This window comes from Opisthocomus hoazin, chromosome 27 (genome assembly GCF_030867145.1).
Source record: "Opisthocomus hoazin isolate bOpiHoa1 chromosome 27, bOpiHoa1.hap1, whole genome shotgun sequence".
Classification (NCBI taxonomy): Eukaryota; Metazoa; Chordata; class Aves; order Opisthocomiformes; family Opisthocomidae; genus Opisthocomus; species Opisthocomus hoazin.
Window position 1 is genome coordinate 4,843,992 of NC_134440.1, and position 11,311 is coordinate 4,855,302.

General features: G+C 51.4%; 1 protein-coding gene across 1 annotated transcript; it reads left to right on the plus strand.

Annotated features, from left to right (window-relative positions):
• The first annotated feature begins 4,805 nt into the window (after positions 1–4,805).
• Positions 4,806–11,266, plus strand: LOC104331289 (perilipin-3-like). Its single transcript, XM_075444355.1, has 11 exons — positions 4,806–4,953; positions 5,953–6,029; positions 6,191–6,235; positions 6,522–6,717; positions 7,343–7,425; positions 7,758–7,832; positions 8,481–8,606; positions 8,724–8,820; positions 9,258–9,457; positions 9,645–9,773; positions 9,851–11,266. The coding sequence occupies exons 1-11, from the start codon at positions 4,806–4,808 to the stop codon at positions 10,406–10,408; spliced, it is 1,734 nt and encodes a 577-aa protein (XP_075300470.1). The 3' UTR covers positions 10,409–11,266.
• The last annotated feature ends 45 nt before the right edge of the window (positions 11,267–11,311 follow it).

An 11,311-nucleotide genomic window follows, 5' to 3' on the forward strand; every position in this document is an offset into this window, starting at 1 on the left:
GCATGGGAACCGGCGCGGCGCCCACACGCTGACGGGCTGAGCGCGTTTCACAACCACGGCGCAGGTCTCCACTGACTTCCAGCGCCCACGTTCCCTCGGCACCCCGCCACGCGGGGTGTCCAGTGCTGGGCTCCCCACTTCAAGAAAGATGAGGAGCTACTGGAGAGAGCCCAGCGGAGGGCTGCGAGGATGAGGAGGGGACTGGAACATCTCTCCTACGAGGAGAGGCTGAGGGAGCTGGGCTTGTTCAGCCTGGAGAAGAGAAGGCTGAGAGGGGACCTTGGAAATGCCTCTAAATATCTGCAGGGTGGGGGTCAGGAGGACGGGGCCAAACTCTGTTCAGTGGTGCCCAGCGACAGGACAAGGGGCAACGGGCACAAACTGGAGCAGAGGAAGCTCCAGCTGAACCCGAGGAAGAACTTCTTCCCTCTGAGGGTGACGGAGCCCTGGCCCAGGCTGCCCAGGGAGGCTGTGGAGTCTCCTTCTCTGGAGATATTCCAGCCCCGCCTGGCCGCGGTGCTGTGCAGCCTGCTGTGGGTGACCCTGCTTGGGCAGGGGGTTGGGCTGGGTGACCCACAGAGGGCCCTGCCAACCCCCAGCCATGCTGGGATTCTGTGATTCTATGCCAGGCGGCATCCCCGCTGTGGGGCACAGCCCGGGGCAGGGATGGAGGATCCCCTGAGAGTGGACACCCTCCCACCGGGCCCTCTGAGACCCCCCACCACGAGTGTCCCTCCTGGGGGGGGCAAACAGCAGCACCCACACCCCACAGCTATCGGGTCCCTGCAGACCCCCAGGCCCCTCACCTGCCTCCCCCACCCCGCCCCACACACGCCTCCCACCCCACCCTCTGCCATCCACTCCCCATTGGCCAGGCCAGCGCCTGCAGCCTCCCGATTGGCTCCCTCAGCTGCTCATCAGGCCCTGGGGGTATTTATTCAGGGGCGAGGCCCAGTGCTCCCCGTCCTGTCAGCACCGGGGAGCGGAGGAGGCAGGTAAGGCAGGGCTGGCAGGGAGGCGTCGATGGGGTTCGTGGCTTGGCTTGGGGCCGGGGGCTCCCCGAGGTCACGCCTCGGGTGGCCCCCTGCAGCCCCCCCAGGGGTGGAGGCTGGCCTCAGAAATGGCTCCATGCCTGGAGAGCGCTTGGCTCCCGGCCCTGGGGAGCACTGGGGCTAAAACCTCCCTACTGAGGGGCTGCGTTCCCCTGGCTGTGTTCTCCCGGCTGCGCCCACGGGGCTTTTCCAGCTCCCTGGGAAAGCCCAGAGTGGTGGGCTGTGTCTCTGCTGCTTTCCCCCATCCGTGGGTGGGGGGTGTCTTGGCTATTCGAGGCCAAAGGTGACATCTTATGGTCTCCCGCTGCATCTGCTGTCCCTGGGGAAGAGCTGAAGGGCTTCAAATCCCTCCCTAAAGGCTTCTTCCTAGCCCTGAGATGACTGTGGGTCTCTGATCTGTGATTGAGCTGCTTTGGGTCTGAAAGCTCCTCTCTGCGTATCGTCTGGTGGAGGTCAAAGCTGCGTGAGGGGGTCTGCCGGAGGTGACTCTCCCACCCAGCCACGCAGGGACAGCGTGTGATGTGCGCCCTGGACATCGCCGGCGTGTGCGGACCGATCGGTTGGGCATTCCCTTCCTGTTGACAGCGCTGCCAGACCCGCCTGCAGCTGTTTCACATGACTGGCTGGTGTAGGCATGATAATAGTGTTCACCAAGGGGGTGGCTGAGGGACAAGGCAACGTCCTTCTTGCTCAAGAGCACTGTCTCTCTGCAGACGGAGGCTGCAGCCGTGCACTGCTCTGCCAGCTTGCTGGAGGGAGCCTCTGGCAAACTGGCTTAGTGTTTCCCAAGAAAGGGTTCTTAAATGTGGTTGTGACTACCTGAAACTGTACGGCTGTGAAGGACTTCAATTACTGAAGCTGGTTCTGCTGAAACTTCCAGACGAGTAAAGAGCAGGCAGCGCTCTGCTTGCTCTGCGAGTTACAGCGTCTGTCTGAAACGCGGAGTTTTGTGCTTATGGAAAAATTGGTAAATGGAAAGTACTAGAAAGCCCAGATTAATCAAAATCTCTCCCCTCTTTCCTAAAATATCTCAAATTCTAGTAGCTTGGATAGCTTACACACTCGCTGTCCCAAGGAGTTACTGACCTGGTAATGGCTACTGGCTGTGGTGCTTCATTTCCATTGGAAACCCCGCTTCCATCTGCAGAAGTGGCTTTCATCTTTGGGGTTCCCTAATGCTGATGGCTTTTCCAGAAAGGCTCCACGGGCACCTCTGCCAGCAGTTCTGAAACTAATGTCCTAAGGTCAAAGCTGACCATCATCTGATCCACCTCCTAAAACTGACTCTGCCAGCGGAGCGTTTGCAAACAGCTCCCTGGGCGCGGGCAGGGCCGTTCCCATCGCAGCAGGCATCCGGGTCTGCGGCCTACGGTAACTGGGGTATCAGTGGCAAATCTCGAAAAGAATGTAAATAAGTGCTTTAACCACAAGTTAATACCTCTGCCTTAATTAGCCCTCCCTGCTCCTATCTGAAGCACTAAATTTAGCTTTGTTTTCCTAAATGGTCATTAAGAAATTGCCAATTAAGCTATTGAACCAGGCACGCTAGCTATGGCGCAATCTGTCTTCCCAAAGTGAAACACCTTTGGAAGGGAGAAAAGCTTCCTGAACAAAGAGACCCTACATCTCTGTCCGCGGGACAACGTGACAGCAGGCCAGCCTCACGGGGCAGAGCTGCTTTCCACGGGAAAAACAGAAACTTTGCACAAGTTAAAGAACTAGCTTTATGTCTGGTGGTCATCGTCAGTGACAGAAATCACGGGAGGTGCTCAGCCCAGCAGGACAGTGCCTGCTCTTCTGCCAGGCCAGCATGTCCGACCCAGGCCGGGAAGGCGGACGGCAGCTCGGCAGTTCTGCTGCCGCTGCCCTTGGTGTTCCACTGAGTTCAGACTGGGGCCAAACTGGGCGACAATCAGCAGTTAAGCTATTGTGTCATGCTAGAAATCTGCACCGAAGAGCTTCATCTTTCTGAAACTACCTGTTTCAAGAGCTTTCTCCAGCAGTGACCTAATATTTGATGTAGCAATGGTATGAAATCATCTCAGCATTTGCATACAAAGTGAACTGTAACCAAAACAAATGGTGATGCTGTTTCTGTTCTTCTGCCCGGTGGTTCCCACGCGTGGGGTCTGCCTGCCCAGACTCCCACCTGCAACTGCCCTGGCTTGAAGCTGTGCCTTTCTTCAAAGGATTCTGAAACAACCAACCCAGAGCTGCTAAGCACTGTGCTTTCCTGCAGTCTCTGAAGTGAAACAAGGTCTGCTCAGCACTTTTGCAGGGGACAGACTAGAAAGAGAAAATAAAACCACGCTGTGGGCTCATGAAGACTTGCCCACACCACAAACACGGGTGTTGCAACACACCCCAGTTCCTACTGCACGGAGAGGAGCAAACCGTGTTCGAACATGACTGTGCTGCAAGGATTGTCACTGCCGCAGCTGCATCCATAATCAAGATGGGCTCCTGGCACTTCAGAGGTTGATTCCAACCCTCTACATTTTTTTTTACATCAGCCAAGGAGTCACTCCTGACTTATGCTAGTCAGCAATTGGAGTCCTCTCCTTGTTTTGCTGCAGCGTGTCCCTGGATGCTAACCCTGACACCAAGGCCAGTAAGACACTCTGCAGTTTGAGTTTCTCCCACCTGTCTAGAAGTAAAATAACTGAGCAAAGGTGTTGTTTGGAATGGTGTGGAAATAGCTGTGCTTTGCCCTGTGACAGGGCTGAAGACTGATTCAGCCTACTTGGCTTCAAAAAAACCCCAACAAACACCATAAAGCGGCGCAAGAGGAATAATCACTGACCGAGCAAACCACGTGGACTTTGAGACTGAGAATTTACGTTCGAGCCCCGCTTTTGTTTGGAGCAGTTTTCCAGGTCTCCCAGGCTGATAAAGTTCCAGCTGTGGTTTTGCTGTGCTGTGAAATCAGACAGCCCCCTGCGCAGGGTGGGTACCAGGAACGTGCAGGAGAGCGCAGGCTCCCGGCTTCTCACTTGCGAGGCTGGAGGTCCCAACTTCTGTCACAACTTTTGCTGCACACACGCAGCACTCTGCACCCCTGCTTTGCTTGAATCTCACTAAAATGCTGACTAATTGCGCAGTTAATGCAGCAATACCTGACATCCTACCAAGTTACCTCCTGAGATGTCTCCCCCAGCTCTATCCACAGCCAGTCCGGGGCTAACAAATGCTTGTTTCACTACTTCTTCCCCAGCTCTCTGTTCCTGTTTCCACAGCAAAATAAAAACCTTACACAAGTTGGAGAACGCAAGCAATAAGACAATGGTCTCTGTCACAAATCAGATGGCAATTTTTGGGGGGTAGAGTCTGCCAGTGAGCCTGGAGCAGTGCTTGGCCTGGGAATCCAGTCTGTGAGGAATTTTGGTTTGCGGGTTTTCACTGGGAAATGCCACAGCAATTCTAAGAATAGGAATTCACTGGCAAGGGAGAGAAAGCAAAGGCGGACGCTGCACTGAAGAACAAATATGCTGAAATCCCTGCTGTGCCTGACTAAGGCTGAGAAGTAATCCTGGATTTATCGCACGATACCGGAGTGTCCAGATACCAACCTAGCTCTATGCTGGGGAAACCAGTACATGTTCAAGATATTGCATAACTTTTATATTTTAAATTCGTTAATCTCATTATGTAACGAGAACACTTCTGAGATTTGGTTTCACAGGAAGCGAGCAGACATTTCCTGCCTAGCTGGTCAGTAGGATGGGAATGCGAGCTTCAAGGTAGCCAGCCAGAATGCTGCAGCAGCAAAACCTGGCTCCCTCTTCTAGGAACACTTTGCGGGATTTTTGTATCCTTCCCAGAGCTGTGAGACTGCCAGTGTTGCTGGAGTTGGTGATGCTGGGAAAGCTGATAGACATTCCCCACTACGAACACAGGCACGGTAGGATGACTCTCCAGTGACTCTCATCTCATGCCCGTTGCATGGGATACATCAGAGGAAAGGGGCTGTGAACACTGAGCACTCTTTAAGAAGGTGAAATACGCCTCTTGCTCTTTCAGCATCTCTGTTCAGTCTCTGGCTTTGACACCTTTCTGGAGAGCAGCTGAACTCCTGCCACTCTTTTTTTTTTTTTTTTTTTCCAAAGAGGAAAATGGATTAAGCCATTGCAAAACTCATCTCTGCTGCAAGGGGGGGGGGGGGGGGGGGGGGGCGGAATTCTGGGGGCTTTTCCCCCCTTAAAGTGTATTAAGCAAGTTCAGACAGGTTTTTTTAAATAAATATTTCTAGTTTTAAACTCCATTATTGAACTGTTTGAGCATGCCACATTTTGAAATTTAAAACTAAAAAGTTACTTATACTACTGTCCTAACAAGCCCGGCTGCAGCTGCATTTCAGCAGGGCTTGTTAGAAGGACAGTAATCTGTCATGGTCCAGTGAGAAGATGTTCAGCGATTCCCACCACTGGCCCTGCTTCTGCAGGGTGCATCTTTCTTCCAAGTGTTCCAGTCCTTGGCCAGCAAAGAGCCTGTGCGCTGGGAAGCTGAACCAGAAGTATCTCTAGCAGAAAAAATGCATGACAGATAAGACAGTTCTCACCCACTTCTACCCTGCGACTTTGAAGCCAGTCAAATATTATCAGCAATAGAATAAGTAGGATTGTTATTGTTTTTTAAAGTGTTTGGCTGTTTGGGGATTGAGGGAGGTGACTGAATAGTCCTTGTCCTACATAAATATTTGCACATCATAAACCATGGAGCCTCTCAAATATCTTCACAACCTTGCAAGAAAGATTAGTGATGCCAGACTAATGTTCCTAGGACATAGTGAATTATGGATCCCAGCTTCGCCCTCTGCTTTTCACCAGTTGTGCTAGGACTTTAATTCACGGGAGGAAATTAAATTGTACTCATGATGTTATGCTCTTGGTTTTCCTTTCAGCTGCAGCCGAATTCAGCATGGCATCACCGAAGACCACAAAAAAAGATCTGCTGAAGGCTGAGGAACAGCAGCAAGCGGTAGGTGCCAGCACAGCTAGCACTCTAACATGCAACAGCTAAACTATGTGTTTACAGATACACTGGTAAACTAACTTCCGTCAGCACCTCAAAACCAGGCTGGAGTCGCAGAAAAATTAACTGCATGACGCTGTGGCTAAATCTAAACCCCGTTAATGAAGAAGCTAACTTCTTTTGCTGAAGAGGAAACTTCAGGGCTGGCTCAAGTAATTCTGAAACATGGGCTGTTATGGGTCCTATTTCCACATCTGGGTTTGGTGCTGGAGCCCAGCGTGACTCAGAATTGATGAGCCCGGAGCTCAAACTTTTAATCCTGGCTTGTTGATGACTTGCTACTGGTATTTGGATGAGTCCCTTCAATTCTGAGTTTAAGCAGGATGAGGAGGTGGACTGGATGTCCCCTTAGGACCTTTCTGGATAGACACATGGCTTATATTCACTCACCAGCTTGAGGCTGGGCCTCTCATGTCACTTATTTCTCTTGGGTTTTAGAGTGCTGTCAATCGGGTAACCAGCTTACCCTTGCTCAACTCTGCATTCAACCTGGTCTCATCTGCCTACAACCACACCAAGGAGACGCATCCTTACCTCAGTGGGGTCTGCAATGTGGCTGAGACGGTGGCTGCTGTCGCAGTAGGCAGCGTGGTTGGTGGGGCACAGCCCATCCTGAACCAGCTTGAGCCACAAAGTAAGTGAAGAGGCTGGAGCGAGCCTTTCTGCACAGAGGACTAGGGGGGGAAAGGGAGTTCCATCTGCCCGTTGGGTGCTACCCATCTCCTACAGCACATCCTTCTAGTTAGTCATAGCACTGAGTCGTCCACTCAGCTGCTCACTGAACCCACTGCATTCCACGGACACGAAACTATTACGAGCAGAAACAAAGTTTGGCCTCTTGTCTGGGTTTAAGTCGTTAAGCAAAAGCTCCCTGCTCTTCCTCTGTCACTCCAAGTTACGAGCATCCCACCTGGCAGGAGCAGTGTCCATCTTGAATGCAGCTCAGTCTGCCTCATTCCAGCACTTTTCAGCCCTTTAAACTAATCGCCCTACCCAGCAGGGATAAGTGTTGTGCCTCGACTGAAGCACTGTGCTGCCAACAGCCAGAAAGCTGGGAAGGCAAAGTGGAGACTCTTTGAGTCTGCCAAATTGTAGGGTTTGTTCACTTTTGAACAAGACACCCTACACACACACCCCACCCCAGAACAGTGATTTGGTTTTTTGGCTTGTTTTCATGAGTGTATCCTGAATTGGCCACTGTTGGGTCAGAAACCCCTCTCCAAACTGAAGAATAAACTGGTACCTGTTGTCTTGTCTAGTTGCACTTGTAAACGAATATGCCTGCAAAGGACTGGACCAGCTGGAGGAGAACTTGCCTTTTCTTCAACAGCCAGCAGATAAGGTAAAGTAAATGCTTTTCCTGGGGAAGCCATGACTTGATCTCTTGCTTGGTGGAACTGTTATGGGTAGAGAATACTGAGAAAACTTCAGCAGCACTGCTTTGTCAGATCAGTCCCTGGAATGGGCAAAAGGAGGCACTGCTAGCTGATGAAAGATGGAGATAAGCCTTCAGCATGTGGAAATGAAGGTGTCCGTGTAAATACAGGTGTACTGACTTCCCCAGCTCACCCACAAGACTACAAGCATTATTTAGCCATATGGAAAAGCCACTTCAGGGAGGGAAAACCCATTTCAGGGAAAAAAAAAATGTATCTTTGCCTCTCCCTGCTGTAGGTCATCTCAAACACCAAGCAACTGGTTTCCACCAAAGTGACGTCTGCTATGGATGCTGCCTGTGAGGCAAAAGAAGCAATGGCTGATAAAGTGACTGAAGCTGTGGACCTCACTAAAAATGTTGTTGGAGACAGCGTCAAGCTGACTAGGTCCATGGTCACCTCCACTGTTAACAGTGCTGTAGAGGCTGCCCAAGGTGCCAAGCACCTTGTGACTAACAAGGTGACCGAAGCTGTGGACCTCAGTAAACACATTGTGGAGGACAGCGTTGGACTGACCAAGTCTGCAGTTGCTTCTACTATAGTCAATGCTGTGGAAGCTGCCCAAGGTGCCAAGGACCTTGTGACTAACAAGGTGACCGAAGCTGTGGACCTCAGTAAACACATTGTGGAGGACAGCGTTGGACTGACCAAGTCTGCAGTTGCTTCTACTATCGTCAATGCTGTGGAAGCTGCCCAAGGTGCCAAGGACCTTGTGACTAACAAGGTGACCGAAGCCGTGGACCTCAGTAAACACATTGTGGAGGACAGCGTTGGACTGACCAAGTCTGCAGTTGCTTCTACTATCGTCAATGCTGTGGAAGCTGCCCAAGGTGCCAAGGACCTTGTGACTAACAAGGTGACAGAGGCAGTGGATCTCACTAAACACATTGTGGAGGACAGCGTTGGACTGACCAAGTCTGCAGTTGCTTCTACTATTACTGCTGCTGTGGGGGCTGCCCAGGGTGCAAAGGATCTGGTGACCAACAGAGTGACTGAAGCAATGGACCTAACCAAAGGGGCTGTTCAGGATGGTGTTGAGAAGACCAAATCAATGGTCACCTCTACAGTCAATACAGCTCTGGATGCTGCATACGGCACCATAACCAGCAAAATAAATACAGCCTTGGAGCAGAGCAGAGAGGCTATCCAGGGGGGTGTGGAGATGACTAATTCAGTGGTGACCAACAGCATAAGCAAAGCCAAGGCAGTGAGCCAAGCAGTGGCAGGTGGTGTGGAATCTGTCCTGGGTATATCAGAAGATCTGGTGGATCACTACCTCCCGATGACAGAGGAGGAACTAGGTGAGAAAGTGCTTAGCTGGCGGTTGTGAATGCAAATCCTTTCCTACAGGACTAGAGACCACCTGACACTGCAAGATTCATCTTCCAAAGCGGACAGGTAGCTCTGAATTTGTCACCAAGCTGGCTGGCTGTCAACACCGACTTGCCACATGGTATGGGACAGAGTTCAGGCGTTTGCTAGCTGGCCCTTGCCCATCAGCCTCAAGGCAAATAAACACGTGGGTGCATGCTTCAACCTCTCTGTCAAGTCTGCTTATCTGAAGAGAATGCGCTGAGCAGGGACCGGCCTACCTTTAATATCTGAGCAACTACAAACCCCTACTGTTTACGCAGCAAGCTTCAGCCTTCATATTTTTCAATGGGTGATCTTATCTCCTCCCCTCACTTCGAGCTGGGGGAGTGGAGCATAGCTGCATCTCTGTTCTTGTTTCCTCCAGGTAAACTGGCCACTGCTGTGGAGGGATTTGGTATGGCTTCCGTGGAGGAGCAGAAACAGCAGCAGAGTTACTTTGTGCGTCTGGGTTCCCTCTCTAACAAAGTCCGCCGCCGAGCCTACCGGCACTCCCTGATCAAACTGCAGCGCGTTAAGCAAAGCACCCAGGATACTCTCTCACGACTACAGCTGGCAATAAAACTGGTACAAACATGCTTTTTCCTTTTTCCTCCTGTCTGTAGCCTTCCTGCCCTACTATCCAGACAGAAGCTCTTCTTCCATCCTGCACCAGCTGCATGTCATCTTGGATCCCTCCCTGGGAGGGAAGCGCTTCTGCTTCTCTGATTCTGTGTGCTTGCAATACAGCTGTTCCTTTCATTTTCCCTATCAGATTGAATCTGTGAAACAAGAGGTTGGCCAGAAGCTTCTGGATGGGCAGGAGAAGCTCTATCAGCTGTGGGTGGACTGGAGCCTGACCCAGCCCAAAGGAAACCAAGTTAAAACTGCCTCCCAACCAGAGGTATCCCTAGAAGGGCACAGGTGGATGGTGTAGCTCTCCTCTGCTCCAGTAACTGAGCTATGTCTCTTTCCCAGCAGGTAGAGTCACGGACTCTAGCTATGCTGCGTATCATCACCCAGCAGCTACAACCTGTTTACACGAACCTGAGAACCAGCATCCAGGGCCTCCCCAGCAACATCCAAGAAGCTGTGTATCAGGCCGCTCGAAATATCCACAAACTCCATAGTTCTTTTTCCAGTGCTATGTCTTTCCAGGACCTCTCCAGCACCATGCTGGCCCAGAGCCAGGACCGTGTGGCAGAGGCCCGAAGGTCCCTAGATGACCTGTTTGAGTATGTAACTCAGAACATCCCTCTGAACTGGCTTGTGGGTCCCTTCAGGGCGATAGCTAAAGGGTCACGGGAGAGCAGAAAGCAGAAGAAGAAAGATACGGTGACTGATACAAAATCACCCGTGCTGGGAAAGGCTACGTCAAAGGAGGTGGCTCAGGCACCCAAAGGGCCAAAGGGAGCAAACAGGATCCCAGGGGAAGGGTGTGAAGTGCTAGAGAAGCTGGAAGAGAAGGCAGAGAAGGACGCAGATGTGGCACTGGCTGCAAAGGAGATAAAAACTAAGGCACCAGAGGAAGATCTTTGAAAAATTCCAGCTTTTCTGGCTGAGGCTCCCTGGCTAGAACAACACTTCAGCTTTTAACTGTGTGTCCAACTGCCAACTGTGCCAAGAGTGCCTCCTGCACTCTCCCTGCCCCAGGATGATTTTACAGTAAGACATAGTTTGCAAGGAGACTGGATAACCAAGGTGGGGTGATTCCATATCTTGATTTACTATTTTTAAAATCATGCTGCTGCACTGAAAGGGAACAGGGGGACCTGCACTTCAGCTTTGTAAGTCAGCCCAGCTGGATGTGTGAATGGCTGATCCTTGCTGAGACAAGTTGAGGGAGAGAAGATGGGGTCTCAACTTATTTTTAATGTTGGATTTGTTTTTAATTCGTCCAAGCTGCAGAGATCTTGAGGATGATGCACGTGACCTGTGATACCATTTCTCCCCTTCTACAAGTTTAAAAATATGTGTTACAGACACGACTTTCTTTCTGCCTGTTGTGCTTCTGGCAAGGCTCAGCCCTGCAGCCCAGCAGGAACAGCTGGGGGCCAGAGGCTGCTTCTCAGAAAGACACTTCTCTTTACGGATCAGCCACGCTTTTTCTTTCGTAGAGAAACACTTGGTGAGGTGGGATTTTTCTTTTCAGCGTGCCCATTTGCAGCGGGATTCTCTTTCCTAGCGTAGAAATGACTTCAGGGATCGCCTGTTTGTGTGTGTAACTCCACGCACGAAACGCTTCGCAGCCATGAAGAATCTGGCAAAGGAGGCAGCTTCTGCCAGGAGTTACTCTGCCGTGGTAGCAGGATACCCTGCTGTTAAAACTGGGGAGACGATCGGTGCTGGTTATTTTCCTGGCAATCAGTGCTTTGTAATCATTTCTAATGTAACTTCTTTTGGTAACACGTCCTGGCACGGTCCCTGTGCTAAGGCTGGAAT

What these genes read in the sequence shown, in the direction of transcription:
- LOC104331289 (XM_075444355.1), top strand. Translation starts at nt 4,806, where the DNA reads ATGCTGCAGCAGCAAAACCTGGCTCCCTCTTCTAGGAACACTTTGCGG. An exon ending in GATGACAGAGGAGGAACTAG is followed by an intron (nt 8,821 to 9,257) that starts GTGAGAAAGTGC and finishes TGTTTCCTCCAG; the next exon opens with GTAAACTGGCCACTGCTGTG. An exon ending in TACAGCTGGCAATAAAACTG is followed by an intron (nt 9,458 to 9,644) that starts GTACAAACATGC and finishes TTTCCCTATCAG; the next exon opens with ATTGAATCTGTGAAACAAGA.